Genomic DNA, 17,106 nt, shown 5'->3' on the forward strand with positions numbered 1-17,106 from the left:
AGAAGCTGCTATGTTCAGGATCCTTCCAGACCTGGTCCAAGGTACCAGATTGCTCATTTGTATCCTTTGTAATAAACCATAATAATTAATTAATGTGTTTTCCTGAGTCCTGTGAGTTCTTCTAGTGAATTATTAATCCTGATGGGGAGGGTTGTCAGAGTACCAGATTTGCAGTCTGCTGGGCAGAACTGTGGGTGGTACCCTGAGCGCAGCATTTGCAGCTGACACCTGAAGTTTATCAAAAGGCAAAGATTGAGAAGTAGCCAAAATAATTTTTAAAAAGTAGCATAGTTGGAAGACTTACACTACCTGATATGGTTTGGATCTTTAACGTCTCACCAAAAGCTCCTGTTAGGCAATGCAGAATGCAGAAGTGGAATGATTAGATTACAATCAGTGAATTAATCCACTCAACGGATTGGTAATCTGAGTGAACTACTGGGTGGTAACTATAGGTAGGTGGGTGTGGCTGCAGGAAGTAGGTCACTGGGGGCATGATTTGTATCTTGTCCCTGTCTTCTCTTGTCTCCGTTTCCTGGCTGCCATGAGCTGAGCAGCTTGTTTTGCCTTATCTCAGGGCCTGAGCAATGGCTGAACGTGGACTGAATCTCTGAAAACATGAGTCCAAAATAAACATGTCTTCCTCTAAGTTGTTTCTCTCAAGGATTTTGGTCACAGTGATGAAAGGCTGATAACACAGTACCTAAATCAAGACCTACCTAAAACTTTAATAATCAAGACTATGGTGTTGCCAGAGAATAGACATAATATGTTACTGAGATGGAAGAAGGTCCAGAAATAGATCCATATTTTTATGCTCAATTGATTTTTTTTTGTACCAGGGATTTTGTACCAGGAGCACTCAACCACTGAGCCACGTCCCCAGTCCTATTTTATATTTTATTTAGAGATAGGGTCTCACTGACTTGCTTAGCGCCTTGCTTTTGCTCAGGCTGGCTTTGAACTCGCAATCCTCCTGCCTCACCCTCCTGAGCCTATGGGATTACAGACATTTGCTACTATTCCTAGCTGCTCAATTGATTTTTTAAATAATTTTTTTAGGTTTAGTAAGACACATATTTTTATTTTATTTTATTTTTTTATGTGGTGCTGAGGATCAACCAGTGCCTCATGCATGCTAGGCGAGCACTCTACTACTGAGCCACAACCCCAGCCCTCAATTGTTTTTTTGTTTTTTTTTTTTTGTTGTTGTTTTTTGAGAGAGAGAGAGAGAAGAGAGAGAGAATTTCTTAATATTTATTTTTCAGTTTTCGGTGGACCCAACATCTTTATTTTATTTTTATGTGGTGCTGAGGATCGAACCCAGCGCCCCGCGCATGCTAGGCGAGCGCACTACTGCTTGACATCCCCAGCCCCTCAATTGGTTTTTGACAAAGTCACCAAATTACTTTCTTCCATGGAGGAAAATAGAGTCTTTTTACTAACTTGTACTGCAATAATTGGATATCAACATGAAAAAAAGAAAAAAGAAAGAAAACACCTTAACTCTTACTTTTTAAACATACCCCAAAATTAACTAAAAGTGATTATAGACCAAACATAAGACCTAAATCTATTAAATTTCTAGAAAAAAAAGAGAAAAAAACCGTTGTGACAATAAGTAAGGTAAATTTTTTAAAGTAGAATACATAAAGTTTGAATTATTAAAAATTAATAAAGTGTGCTTCATTGCAATAAAAAATACTCACTATTCATAAATCACAGGTAAGGAAATGAAAAGATAAGCCTCGGACTAGCAGAAAATTATCTGCAAAATATATGCATAAAGAATATAAAGAACTATTACAACTCAATTATAAAAAGGCAACATTCAATAAAAAATGGACAACAGACTTGGAAAGAATACTTTTGAAAAGAAGATATGGCCAAGAAAGATCTTATACATCATGCATCATTGTGGGCTGGGGTTGTGGCTCAGTGGTAGAATGCTTGACTTTCACATGTGAGGCACTAGGTTCAATCCTCAGCACCACATAAATATAAATAAATAAATAAATAAATGTATAAAAAAGATCTTATACATTTTAATCATTGGGGAAATGAAAACTAAAATCTCAATAAGATAGCTTTACACAGCAGCTAAAATGAAAGACTGACAACACCAGGTGCTGTCAAGGATGTAGAGCAATGGGACTCTCAGACATTGCCAGTAGCAAACAAAAATGATACTGCTAAAAATAATAATAATAAAAATTTTTTAAAATGATACTGTGGGGCTGGGGTTATGACTCAGCAGTAGAGCATTCACCTAGCATGTGCGAGGCCCTGGGTTCGATCCTCAGCACCACATAAAAATAAACAAAATAAAGGTATTGTGTCCAACTATAACTAAAAAATAAAATATTAAAAAAAATGATACTGCTAGCTGGGTACTTGGTACATGCCTGTAATCCCAGTGACTTGGAAAGCTAAGGCCACAGGATGGCACATTGGAGGTCAGCCTCAGCAATTTAGTGAGACTCTGTCTCAAAAAATAAAGAAGGCTGGAGGTGTGGGTCAGTGGTAAAGCTCCTCTGGGTTCAAGCACTGGAACCTCCCACCCCTCCCCCAACCACCACCAAAAAAGGCACTACAACTTTGGAAAATATCATATGACAGTATCTTAGAAAGTTAAACAGAGTCGTCCTAGGATCCAGCCATCCCATTTCTTTGTTTGTTTGAGATAACTGAAAACATGTCAAAGGTAACCAAAGATAACCCAAATGCCCATGAACTGGAGAGTAGGTAAATAAATAAACTCTCACAATGGAATACTCCTTAGCAATAAAAAGGAATTATATAACCTCCAATGACTCTTAATCTCATCAAACCACATTTATCTGTAAGATGATGATAAAACTTCTGTTCCATTGTAATAAAGTTTAAATGTCACAAAGTAACATTAAAATGCCTACTCCTTAAAGAAGAATGAGATTATGGCATTTGCTGGTAAATGGATAGGGCTGGAGAATATCATGCTAAGTGAAGAAGCCAATCCCCCCAAACCAAAAGCTGAATGTTTTCTCTGATATGTGGATGTTAAATCATAATGGGGGCGCGGGATGGCTAGGGAAGAATAATTACTTTAGATTAAGTAGAGGGGAGTGAAGGGAGGGGAGGGGTGTGTAGAATGTATTAAAGTGCATTCTACTGTCATGTATAACTAATTAAAACAAACAAACAAAAATTTTAAATGCCTATTCCTGATTTGGGATGGGGGGATGAAAGAAAAGAAAATATAAATACATATAACAACACAGATGTAACCCAAAAACATTATGCTAAGTGTCAAGAATCAAACACCAAAGACTACATTCGTTCATATAAAATTGTAGAAAAGGTAAAACTATATTGACAGAAATTCTACAAAAACTATGTTCGCCTGGGGCTGGAAGTTGGGATAAGAGATTGACTGCCAAAGGACAGGAGGGGATTTTTTTATGTAGGACTATATCATGATTATTGTAGAGATTACATGACTATTTGCAATTACTAAAATTTATTGAATTGCACCCTTAAAATAAAGTGAATTTTATTGTATTATGCCTCAATAAAGTTAGAAATAAATAAATAAAATCCTGCTGTGGGACTGAATTCCTGAGATTACGAAAGAATTGAAGTTGGAGGAAGTCCAAGTCTGGATGGGCTGAACAGTTCTCCCAGGTTATTCAAACTGTGGTTAGGAGAACATTTGTGTTAGAGAACAAAAACCCAGTAAACCAGGTACTCAAAGGGAGGGGCCTGTTCCCACCTTCAATACTCAGATGCAGGTCCCACCCAGGCATGACTCCCCTCACCCCAGGTCTCCTCCTCCTTCTGGCTAATCGGCTTTCAGTCTCTTCCTCCACCCAGTCTTTTCCTATTAAACTCAGATAACCATGAGGAAAGCAAGGCAGTTCATATTGAAGTGTGAATGACTGATAGCCCCAAATTTGTATTTCTTTAGAGGTTGCTTGTTAATACAGAATAATCCTCTTAAAGGTAGAGTTTCTAGCAGCATGGCCTTCACAGATGTCTTCCAAGTCTGTCCATTGGATAAGGGTGATTCTGCTTTAAGATGTTTTGAGGTCCAAAGAGCCCAGATGAGTAGTGATCATTTTTACTTGTACATCATTCATTCATCCCATCAGCAGGTATGGGCTAGGCACTGATTCTGTTCCATACCTGTTAGGTGCTGGGACAACAGGAGGTGTAAAAGGTGCCAACTGTCCAGGAGTATCTGATCCTTGACAAGTCATGGATTTGAGACTTGAGAAGCTGTGGACTTGAAGAGCCGTGGAATTAATTAGAATGTGGTGAACCCTTGCTGGGTCTATAGACAGCAAGCCTAACTGGATCTGGGCAAGTCATAGTGAACTTGCCCTATCAGAGATGAAGTCATAGTGAACTGGGCTTTGACAGGTGAAATGGGGTCTTGCCAGGTAGAGAAGGAAGCAGCCTGCTGAAGGAAGGCATGAGAGACCAAGGAAGGATGATGAAGTGCCATATGTGGTTATATCAGAGAGAGCATGGATGCTAGAGGGTTTCATAGTAAGGGAGTTAAAGCAGAAGCTGAGACAAGGACCTGGGGGAAGTGCAGAAAGCTGGAGTAAGGGAGACTGAGACATAAAGCCAATAGCTTGTTATTGATTGGTTCACACTGGCCTCTGTGAACAACTGGGGCTCCTTGCTGTCAAAGATCCCTGGGTAATCATCTGAAGCATGCCTCAGAAAGACCCTCCAAAGACAGGATTCTGGGACACTTATTAACCAATGCTTTCCACTGGCCCTGGGATGCTCCTGGGGTGTTAATTTCCCTATGGAAAATTCCATCTGGGTTACTCTTGAGAGCCTGTGACTTTGGGAGGAAAAATAAAAGGAGAGCAGTAGGGGTGGGTGCTTGTAGAAAGAGACATGGAAGCTTGTGGTAACTGTCCAGTTGAGGCTACAACAGAAATCTCAGTTATGCTGAGGACAGGTGGAATAGGTCACAGAAGGCATTGGCTACAGAGAGGTCATTCAGCTTGGTGGGCTAAAGGGGACAGCCAGCAAAAGAAATCCAGGTAATGATGTTGGAAAAGTAGGCTGGCGTCAGAGGATCCATGATGGAGAAACCCATATGCAAGGCTACAAAGCTTAAACTTAATTTGCCTGGCTCTGGCCCCTAGTAGGTGCTCAACAAATATTTATTGAATGATAAGTGTCAATGACAGATGCACCTGGGTCACACCTTTGCAAAGCTGCTGGGCTTTAGAATTCAGCAGACCAGCTACATGATCTGTAACCTCTTTGATCTTTCATTTTTCTCTTGCTGAAGTGGCAACAATAATACCTCATTTACAGGGTTGTTGTGAGGGATTCGATGGGATCAAAGATGTTATGGCAACTAGAAATATGGACTCAATAATTGTCAGTCACACTACTCCTATCCCCATGATAACCCGAAGCCAGGTAATAAAGCTGAACTATCCACCAGCTAGAGACAATGAAGGCTGCTCCTGGGATCTGTTTAGAGAAGATGTATGCTGGCATTTCCAGCTATATTGGCCCTGGTGGAAAAAATTAGTGGTTTTGGTAACAACTTCCTTGGGCCAAAAGGGAATCATACCACTGCTTTAATTAAAGGACAGAGTAGAAACTACCCTCCCAGGGAACTTACACATTCAGAAATTGATGTTTATGGTAACTGATAGTTTTCTTTTTTCTTTGTGCATTTAAATATACACACTGAAAGATTTCCCAATCAATATGGTATTGACTGGGATCATCCATCACTGCCATGCAGCATGTTTTCCTCCCCTTCTGAAATCTTAACAGAAGCTACAATGCCTATGGATTCCATTTGATGGAATACCCCTGCACTGGCTGGTTATAAGCACTCACGGGAAGATCCTCAATCCTTCCCAGTGGACAAAGAAAATTGTGATGGCCTCTGGAGCTGCATCACATGGAGCTAAAGTGGGAGAGAAAGCAGATCAAGGAATTAGATAAAGCATTGAGAAATCAGTCAGAATGGAAAATTTTAAATTATTGTATTTAAAAACACCCATTCTCCCATGTCAGTCCAGCATGAAGACAGATACTCTGAAGATTCATGCCATTGACAACCAAGTTAGAGAAAAGAAAAAAGGAAACAAAGCAAACACAGATTTTTAGCAAGAAAGAAATCCCAGAGTTGAGAAGCCTCTAGGCGAAGCCCATCTGCCTCAGTTTGGAATGATAAGCTGCAGGAGGAGCACAGCAGGAATGGCAAGGTGGAGGATGAGTTCATCTTTTCATTCATTCATTCAACTTTCTTCCTTCAACAATTATCCATCGTTTCTATATACCACATTGCAAGCAACCACAGAAATATAAAAACTGGCAAAGTCAATCCCTGCCCTTGTGCAGTTCTTAGAAGAAATAAAAGTTGTTATTAATAATTATAATAAGATGGAAGGAGAGCAAACAAATAAAGGCACGCACAGGATTCAGGGGTGAAACAAACAAGAGAGGGAGGGGCTGGAGAAGGCTTCTCAGAGGTAGAGGTCCCCAGGCTGCCTGTTGTGTGTAGAGAAAAAACAGGAGCTTCAAGGAAGAACAAAAGGCATATGTAAAAGAAACCAGGTCTTTGGGGATAGTGTTGTTAGTAAGCATAGGAGAAAGAGAAGTGGGCAGAAACCAAACTAGATAGGACCTCCTGTGACATGCAAAGAGTTTGGACTCCACCCTTGTGGGTGATGGGGAGTCACTGATCGATTTGGAGCAAAAAGCATTGGCACCATCTCATTTGTGGTTAAGAAATATCTTCCTTTTAGACTTGAGGACTGAATTGAAGGGGATTGAAGAGTTGGAGCATGATGGCCTGTGCCCACGGTTAAGTGAGTGGTAAGTGACTGGAGAGAAGGTCCCCGAGTTTAGCTTCAGAGGATGGGAAAAAATTGCAGCTGCCAAGTCATCTTAACCTCTTGAGTATCAATTTCTTCACAAGCAGGAGACGATTTATTAAGGATTCTCTTGTCAGGAGGCGGACCCCACCCAATCTTGGAGTAGAGAGCAGGGCAGGGAAAGGGAGGGGAAGGGCAAGGTAGGAGTCTCAATCCAGCCCACGGAGAGTCGCTCCCCAGCCCCTTCTTTCCCTCCATAGAGGATTGTATGAGGCCATAAAGAGGAGGAGGGTGGGGGGTCCTCTACTAGATCGAGGCCCCTGCAACTATGGTCTGGTTCAGTCACAAGAGAGCTCCCTCAGCTTTGAAGCGACAAGAGTCTCCAAGCAGAACCATTTGGAGCTTATCACCATTGCCTATTTCTCCGGAGAAGCTCTAGAGAGCAATGGAGAGATCCTTTAAAGGGACTCAAAAACCAAAGTTTTAGCCCCAGTTTGGGATTAAGCTGCCGTGTGATCTTGGATGAGTTAGTTCAAGGAGCCCATTAAATCCCTGAGCAGGGCAACACCGCGGATCAGCAGACCTCTGCCTTCGACACCTGCCCACCCCGCCACGCCACATCGCTTTTTTCGAACCTTTTCCTTGTTGGTCCTGGGCGCCAACCTGACTCTGGGCAGGCGACGTTGCAGAGGGCCCGGCGGCTGGAGGTTGGCTGGGACCCAGGGCGCCCCCGCGCGCTCCCTCACACGGGCTCCCGCCTCCCGCCGGCCGCGCGACCCCGCGCTCGGATGCAGGAAGGGGCGCGGACCGCGCGCTGCGGCGGGAGCTGCGCAGCAAGAGGAGACTGGCGGGTGCGAGCGGGCCCTACTGCGGCCAGCACCTGGTGTCGCCAGAGTCTCTGAGGTGGACAGAATCGCAGGCCCGCCCCTCAGTGGCCCTCTCTTGGGATCCAGGCAGCTCGGGGACGCGCCCGCGGGCTCTGGCCCAGCGCCACTGAGGCTCCGCCCCCGCCACGGCTTTCCCGGAGCCCGAGTCCGTGGGGCGCCGGGCCCAGCCGACCGACCGCAGACCGCCGGCTCCACGCGTTCTGCCCGGGGCGGGCCCAGGGTCCCCAGGCTCCCGCCTCCACCGCGGCTAGCTGCTTACGTCAGGAAGGCGAAACCCAGAAGAAAAAAAAAAGGCACGAGGGCGGAAGGGGAAAAACTTTATTTTTTTCTCTTCAGGCGCTGAAGCGAAAGGTTGGCGACTGCGCCATCGTGGGCTTCCCTGGGAGAGCCCGGCGCGACCTCAGCCTGCTGTGGCGCAGAGGATCCGGGCCGCGAGGCCCGACGGGGCGCTCAGCATGTGGGACCCGCAGGAGTTTGAACGTCACTGGAAGGCCGAATTCCCCGGGGAGGATGCACCGGTCATGAGGCTAGAGTCGGTGCTGGACATGGAGCGGGAGCTGGAGCGCTGCAAAGTCAACCTGAAGCGGCTGCAACAGGTGTTGGCCGAGGAGAAGTTCAAAGTCTTGTACCTGCAGGCGGCCCTGGCCGGGAAGAAGCTGGACCTGGGCTGCGGGGATCCGGCGGGAGGAGAAGGCGACAGCCCGGTAGCCACGGCGGTAGCCACGGCGGAGGAGCTGGCGCCAGCGGAGCCGGGGAGGGCTTCGCCACAGTTGGAGGAAAAGGGCGCAGCGGGTGGCGACCCAGACCCCGCAGGCCCTTCAGGCTCACCAGGCTCCTCAAGCACCTCGCAGCCCAATTCGAAGGAGACAGGGAAGGCCGAGCCTCCCCCCTACGTGTGCCTAGATCTTCCTACCTGGCCGGTGCCGGCGGAGGGAGGGGGCGCGGTGCGCAGCTTGACTGCTGCCATCCACCAGCAGCTAGTGCAGCCTCGCCTCCTCTTCAGGCTAAAGGAGGACTGCGCGCCCCCGGGCCACGACGGCACTGTTCCTACCCTGCCCGGAGAGGAGCAGTCCTCAGGGACCCGCGCAGGGAGGGGTTCGGAAGAGGGAGAGCCGGACGCTCCGGGCGCGGATGATGGGGGCGACAGCAGTGATCACGACTTCGAGATCGTGGATTTGAACGAGAAATTCGTCCTCGGCCACTTGCTTGTGGCCCCCTGCCGGTTCGGGACCCGCGATGAGACCGAGAAGCCGGCGCGGGCATGTAGCCCTCACCGCTGGATTCACCTGTTCCCCGGGGGCCGGCGGCAGCAGCGCCGGAGCCGAGACTTGGAGCAGCTGGAGGCAGAGGCCAAGGAAGGTCGGGTCCAGCTCCCGGCCGAGGATGAGCCTCCTAGACGCGGGGTACGTGATCATTTCCCCCAGTGGGGGCGCAAGAGGTTTCTGTGGGTGCCGGAGAAGGACTCGCCCATTCACAGCTCGCCCGAGAGAGGCAGCGACTGCAGCCACAACAGCTCAGACCACGAGGACGGCTTCTCTGCAGGTAGGCGACTCCCCCACCCACCCCACCCCCCAGATCCCTCTGCAGTGTGTCCTCCAATCAATCTACTGGCACTCCTCCCTGGCAGACCTTGGTGGTCTTGTTGAATCTCGGGTATTTCGGAAAAAGGGGGTTGAGCTTTACTTGTTGACCTTACAGTCACTTTTGGAACTTATAAAAAGAGTGCAAAGTGAATTTGGGGCTTGGGTGAGTTTATGAAAATAAGTATGATGGCCATGGCAGGGAGTGATGGATCAGTGGGCTTGGCCTGACCACCGGTGGAACCTTTGACTTCAGGTCGTGGCCTTTCTGTTCCATTGCAATATCACTTACTACCACCGCTCAGCTCCAGCCAAACCTCCACAGATTCACCAGATTCATTTGTGCCAACTTGTTAGTTTCTATATAAAATCTAGTGGCTCCCCCACTTTCTCCTGGTCCTTGGTGTGGAAGTCTATAAATCTACTTAATTTTCTGAACGTATCTCACTTCTTCTCCAACCTTTATCTTGTGCTGGGGCCAATTTCACTCTGGAAAGGGTGCATAGTGCTCACCAGTTTCCCATTGCTGACTTTTCGCCTTCCTAGAAAACTAATCTGGGTTTGTTAGCTTCCTAGGAGCCTGGAAGCCTGAGAGGAGGGCAAAGCTTTGAATTATGTAGTTTTCAGCTGGCCTAGTGCCCAGAGATCCTGTCTAGTCCAGAGCCTTTACTTGATAAAGGAGGAAATTGAAGCCCAGGAAGATTAAGTGCTTGCCCAGGTGAACTGAGACCCTTGCTAGGGCCTTCTGTCATCTGTTGTTTCCCCTCCCATCTTTCCCCTTTTCTGAGGACAGGGTCTAGTCTTAGTCATCTTTGAATCCCCTTGTGGTGGGCAGTGTTCAATAAATATTGGCTGAATAAATGGATGATTGCGTTGGATTGAATGACCACCCAGCTCTTCATAATTCGGGGAGTGGAAATGAGGTAAGGAGTAAAGATCAGATGGGGATGTGGAGTGGCATGTGACTGGCCCTTTGCTGCATCTGGGAACTGTCACAGTCCCGATAGCCATGTGAAAAGCATGTATTGGTATCTAGTTGAGTCAAACCACATCCAGGAATTTAGGATGATGCCTTCCTGCTCAGTAAAGAAAAAAAAAAGAAGGAGAAGAAATCACTGATGCTGGGATTGTTCCAAAATCTCCATTATTAGATCTTATCTGGGTGAGTTTGCATTTGAATGAGAAACTGTCCGCTTTGCTAAAAGCACATTTGGAAGGTCCAGCAAGTCATCTGTTTTGATCAATTATACTTATTCATTAGCAGAGATTGGCTGCTTTTCCCATAGGTAATGCTTTTGCCATCCATGCTAGTAATATTTTTTATGATGTGCCCCTTTAACTTAAAGCAAGAATCTGAAGATTTGCCCCAGGTGTGATTTTTATTTCTCTGTGTGGTCTCTCACCCTAAGATCACTCTAGCACATACAGGGACCTTGATGCAAATCAGAAACTGACAGTGCCTCTGGGCTAATGAATTGTAAAAGGTACCCCCTCTGGATAGATTGATGATAATATTCTCCTTCCTCTGGACTAAAGACTCCAGCCAGAGCACATCTCTGGCACTCATGGCTTTGACTAGTGCCAGAGCTGTATTTCAGGTCCCACACCAGACCCCCTCTGCAGGGTAAGCTTGTGTAGGGGATTCTACAGCTCAGGTGGAGGCCCTGCCTCTAGTCTCTCAAACCTCCTCAGTGAGGAAGTGAATAGGGGTGAATTTGCACATGCACACACATGCGTGCATACATACATGCACATATACTCACGTACATACATGCGCACCATCATGCATGTGTGTGCACATGCACACAGTCTAGGAAAAAGACTCTTCAAACATACAGGGAGGAACTGGAGTTAAACAATCGAGGGCAGGGGCTTTCACACTGTAGGCAACAGCCCACTGAAATCAGACAGAGAAAGCATTGCAAGGTCTTCTTTGATCACCCTTGACCTTCCCTTCTTTTTTCCCCCTCCATAGCAGATCATCAAATTACCACCTCAGATGCTATGATTTTGCCTATGGATTGGTCTCTCTCTCTCTCTCTCTCTCTCTCTCTCTCTCTCTCTCTCTCTTTTTCTGGTGAAATCGGAGCTGAAGGAAGGCAGGGATTTTGGCCTCTTGCAGCCCAATACCCTAGAACAGTATCTAACATACATTAAGTGTTCCAGACACATTTGTTGAATGTTATACATCATAGGAATAAAATAGAATAGGGGCTGGGGTTGTAGCTCAGTGGTGTAGCGCTTGCTAGCATGTGTGAGGCACTGGGTTCGATCCTCAGCTGCATAAAATTAAATAGGTATTGTGTCCATCTATAACTTAAAAATATATTAAAATAGAGTAGAAAAACATCAGAGCTCAGGGTGTAGCTCCATAGTAGAGGGCTTTCCTAGAATGCACAACACACAGGGTTCAATCCCTAGCACACACACACACAAAGGGGGAGAGAGAGAGGCGCGCGTACAAGAAAGAAAAAGAACAAAACATTAAAGTGCATTGCACATAGTAGTGCTGAATATTATGCTGTTTTAAAACTATTTCAAGTATATATATGTGTGAGTATACAAACACTGATTAAAACCATGACCTCAGACTCATGTTGCTTACGTGATCTTAGAAGAGTTATTTGACTTTTTTTGTGGCTTGTTTTCCTCATCTGTAAAATGGGGCTGATAAACACTGCTTATGCTATACTGTTGATATGGGAATTAGGCAGGATATTATCTCTAACCAGATCTGAGCAGGTCCTAGCACATAGCAGCCATGAATGTCAACTAACCACTGCTATGGGGTTTTTGTTTTCTTTTTTCTTTTTAGTTGACTTTTCAAAGCTTCCTACTTCCAGATCATTTGGGATCAAAGATGGTTTGGTTGTCTATAACATATGGGTTTTTTTTTTTAATTTTTAAAAAATATTTATTTTTTTTTAGTTTTCAGCAGACACAACATCTTTGTTTGTATGTGGTGCTAAGGATCAAACCCGGGCCGCATGCATGCCAGACGAGCGCCCTACCACTTGAGCCACATCCCCAGCCCTATAACATATGTTTTTACCATATTTTTTTCCCTAGCACTACTCTGGCTCTCTGTAGAACCTCCCCGGAAGAAGGGGAGGTAGTAATCTTGGCTGATGAGGCTCTTTGATTGGATTGGTCCTCATACTATTCTCTTTCTGTGCCAATGATCACACCCAGTATCTGTACCCAGAGGACTTGACTGAAGGGCAGGTTTTATTGGCAATAACAGGTTTTGCCTAGGTCTCAGGGTTTCAAGGACAGAGAGTATACAAGGCCTTATATAAAAAGGCTCAAAGGCAAAGTGTTCCCCTCCTTGGAAAAGGGACATTTTCTTTTAAATAAGGGACAGATCCCTAAACCAAGAGGGTTTAGGGATCTTAGCAAGACCCTGTATGAAGGCTCTTTGAGGGCTCTTTGCACACATGATGGAAAAATCATAGTCTCAATAAAGTTAGAAGGCCAGTTCATTTAGTATCTTTCTTTTAGCATCTTGATACCTGAAAAGACTAGGCCATGCTGACTTGGTTAAAATTGGGGAATGAGTTGGTGCTATGAATGGGGAACATAGGCAGGCAGAGCCAGGACAACTGTGTCATATCCTGTGTTCTGTGAAGTCAGATCTGCCTCTGTGTCCTGGCTCTGATCCTTACTAGGTATGAAGCCATGGATAAGCCACCCTGGTCTTTTCCAAACCTCTGACTCTATTCCTCAGGTGGGAATAGCAAGAATAGTGAACACTTACTGAGGGTTTACTTTTGCCAGCTCCTGTTCTGAGCACTTTATCCATATTAATTTGTTTATGCTACGGAACTTCAGGGGACAGCACTACTATTATTTCCATTTTTACATATAAGAATCATGAAGCTTGGAAAACTTACATAGTGCTGCCCAAAGTCACTCAGCCTATAAAAAGATTACTAAGGATTTGAACCCAGGAAGTTGGATCCCAAGTCCATGCTTTCAAACACCAAGCTGTATTGTCTCAGATATTGCTATCTACCGCCAAAAATATTTAAGAAGATTAAATACAAGAAAATAGCCACACACAGTGGCATTTGCCTTTAATTCCAGCTACTTAGGAGGCTGAGGCAGGAGGATCACCAGCTCAAGGCCAGCTAGCCTGGGCCTCTTAGCAAGACCCTGTCTGAAAGAAAGAGAAAGAGAGAAAGAAGAAGACTGAGGATGTAGCTCAGTGGTAGTGCACCCTTGCATTCAACCTCCAGTACTGCAAAATAAACAAATGAACGAATACATATAAGAAAATATTTAAAGAGTTTAACAGAGCACCTGGCTCATAGTTACCATGAAGTGCATATATGTGTATGTGTGCATTATTATGGTATTCTTTTATATATATATATATATATATATATATTAGTTGTAGTTGTACACAATACCTTTATTTTGTTTATTTTTATGTGGTTCTGAGGATCGAACCCAGTGTTTTGCACATGCTAGGCAAGCGCTCTTCTGCTGAGCCCCTATAGTCTTCTTTATTACTAAAATCCCAGCAAACCTCAGACCATCTGCTGCTGGGATCACCCATCAGGGATGCTGCCCATCTATAGGGCTTCAGGGTGGTCTCAGCCTCGCAGGTAGCAGACCACAGCTGGATGTCAGACCTCTTCTAGGCACCCTTGGGTAGACAAAATGGCATGCCTGCATCCTGAGGCCCTGTATTTCCCTATCATGTTGGCATGCTTCCCTGACAGCACCCCTGTCATAGGAGTTGAGAGGCATGTCTTTCTCAGGTTTATGCATCTCTTCTGCAGCCTGTGATTTTTCCCTGTGTGTCTGCAATCCTTGTGAACCAAAGTGCTGTTCTCTAACAAAGCCTGGAGATGGCTTTTCAGAGCTTAGAGATACCATTTTATATATATATATATATATATATATATATATATATATATATACACACACACACACACACACACATACACCACACACTGGGGGTTGAACCCAGAGGCACTCTAGCACTGAGCTACATTTCTAGCCCTTCTAGTTTTTTATTTTGATACAGGGTCTTGCCAAGTTGCTGAGGCTGGCCTAAAACTTGCAGTCCTCCTGCCTCAGCCTTCTGAGTAGCTGGGATTATGGGTTTGTGCCACTGTGCCTGGCTTTCTGGCATCCTTTGACTAACAGAAGCTATTCATTGATATTCTGGTTCCAGTTCAAATGATAAACCAAATAATGTTAATATTTTAAATGGGTAACATTTTCTCTTTGCATTAAAATTTGCTCAATTTTTGTTGGCCCTTGGAATGCCTTCATTCATCCATCCATCCATTCACCTGACCATCCATTCTGCTCAGCAAGCGTTTATCATGCTGAGACTGTTCAGGTTGGTGACTCCCCGCCACCTCATGGTTCTCACTGGCTCTTTGGCTCCTGGATAGAAATGCTTAGTTTTTAGATTAAAGAAACAACTTTCTAATGGGTGACTATTGTTATATCATATTAGTTACTGAAGATTGTTATTTAGAACCTTGGCAACATTCAAGAGCCTAGAACTGGAAGAAAATATTTTCCTGCAAGTAGCCTCAAGGTCACATGCTTAGGACCCACAAGGTGGGATTTGGAGGTCAGATCTAAGCTCTTTCCATTACATGCTGCAGTCTCTTCTTTCTTGGAATTTTAAGTAAATACCAAAGCCTCAGTCCCCAAAGTCAAAGTGTCAGGAGTAACAGACCATCTCCTACAGTTCTGCAGCCATCTCAGTGGGCAGAAATGATTAATCCCATTTTACAGGTGAAGATGTTGAGGCTAAGAAGTGAAGAAATTTACCAAAGCCCTACAGTTAGCATGTGGTGGAATCATCATTTGAACTTGGATCAATTTACAAAGCTGACACTTTAATTTTATTTATTTTTGGGACTGGGAATTGAACCCAGAGGCGCTTTGCCACTGAGCCACATCCCCATCCCTTTTTGCTTAGGGCCTCACTTAGTTGCTGAGGCTGGTCTTGAACTTGGAAATCCTTCTACCTCAGCCTTCCGAGTTGTTGGAATTATAGATATGTGTCACCACGCCTGGCAAAGCTGACACTTCAACCATCCAACCTGTAATGCTGTCCTGTGCCAACTGTGTCTTCACAGATTTCTCTGCCACTGGATTCTACCAGGTTGCTGATGGAGACGTTTTGTTTTTAATCTTTATTGGAAATGCATTTCCTACTAGGTACTCATGTTACCTAGCCCATTTGTAAGCTGATGGGTTTCTTCACCTTCCCGTCAATGACTAATGAGATTTTTGCTCCAGGAAGAATTCCTAGTGTTCAGTGGATGTGTCTGAATAACTTAATTCAAAGTATTGAATTTTTAGCTTTAACTGTGATAGAATAATTTTCCCCCAATCCCTGTTGTGGAGAGATATTAAAAAACTGTTTGAAGCTGTGTGCAGTGGTGCATGTTTTTAATCCCAGTTACTCAGGAGGCTGAGACACAATGATAACAAGTTTGAGGCCAGCCTAAACAACTGAGACCCAATTTCAAAATAAAAATAAAAAGGGCTGAGGATGTAGATCAGTGGTAGAGTTCTCTGGGGTTCAATCCTCAGTACTGAAAAAAAAATTATTTGAGACATATGAGTTGGTGGATTGCTATGGTCCTCAAATGGACCTTGCATTCCTGTTTGCTTGGCTCTGCTTCCACCCCTCATCCCCACCACCTTAGATCACCCTAGCACCTTATGCCCCACCCCACACACCTATGAACACTTTCCCTGCCACCCAAGGGTGATGGGTGGGTTTAACATGCTTTTCTCTTATCCATGTAGTCAACACAACCAAGCTCGAAAACTGGTCTATTTTTCTTCTGGTGAAGAGACTAATTCACAAAGCAATTGGCTCAGTATTTGGCTCTGGGTCTTTCTGTTTAAAATCAGGATCTTGCCAGGCATGGTGGTGTAGGCCTGTAATCCCAGCCCTTGGGATTACAGGCCTATACCCTGAGGCAAGAGGATTATAAATTTGAGAACAGCCTCAACAAGTTTGCAAGCTCCTCAGGCATTTATGAAGATCCTGCCCCCTCCCCAAATAAGTGCTGGGGATGTAGCTTAGTAATAAAGCACCCCTCGGTTCAATTTCCAGTACCCCTCCTCCCAAAAATGTCAGGCTCTTCATACATTTTCCTGGTTCTGAAACACTGGGACTAATCCCTTCTTCATCTGAAAAAAGGGGTTGCCACTACAGATAAATGATGTTGCCCAGCTTGATGTTACCCAGCTTGCAGGGACACCATGATTATGCTGGTGAGTTACTGCCCTTCTGAAAGCCTCAAGTTCCTTGTCTACAAAATGAGAGTGACTGATAATAATATAGGACTATTTCATAGACTTGTGAAACCTAAATGATACACTATGCAGGAAGTACCAGGACGTGGTGTTTAGTAGATCTTAGATGGTATTATTAGAGCAACTTTTTTGGTTTTGTTTCTGTTTTTGGTACCAGAGATTGACCCAGGGGCACTTAACCACTGAGCTATATCTTCAGCCCTTTTTACTTTTTATTTTTGAGAAGGGTCTCATTAAGTTACTTAGGGCCTCACTAAATTGCTCAGACTGGCTTTGAACTTGAGATCCTCCTGCCTGAGCCTCTCGAGCTGCTGGGATTACAGCTGTGTACAGCTGCCCCCAACTGGGATTACAGGCCTACACCACCATGCTCCTCAAGATCCTGATTTTAAAACAGAAAGACCCAGTTGGTTGACCCAGGCCACTGCTCCTATCTGCATCTCTTCAGATAATGAAGTTCCCCAGGCCTCTTTATTTTCCCTTTTCCTC

General features: G+C 44.8%; 1 protein-coding gene across 1 annotated transcript in view; it reads left to right on the top strand.

The window, feature by feature from the left end:
• Window positions 1-8,187: 8,187 nt before the first annotated feature.
• The window catches only part of Abr (ABR activator of RhoGEF and GTPase), a 198,174-nt gene continuing 189,255 nt past the window's right edge, over window positions 8,188-17,106 (top strand). The window contains exons 1-2 of the mRNA XM_076869122.1: window positions 8,188-9,081; window positions 9,115-9,274. Of these exons, the coding sequence (XP_076725237.1) occupies window positions 8,188-9,081; window positions 9,115-9,274 (1,054 nt within the window). The remainder of the gene's footprint in view (window positions 9,082-9,114; window positions 9,275-17,106) is intronic.

This window comes from Callospermophilus lateralis, chromosome 11, assembly GCF_048772815.1.
Source record: "Callospermophilus lateralis isolate mCalLat2 chromosome 11, mCalLat2.hap1, whole genome shotgun sequence".
NCBI classification, from domain to species: domain Eukaryota; kingdom Metazoa; phylum Chordata; class Mammalia; order Rodentia; family Sciuridae; genus Callospermophilus; species Callospermophilus lateralis.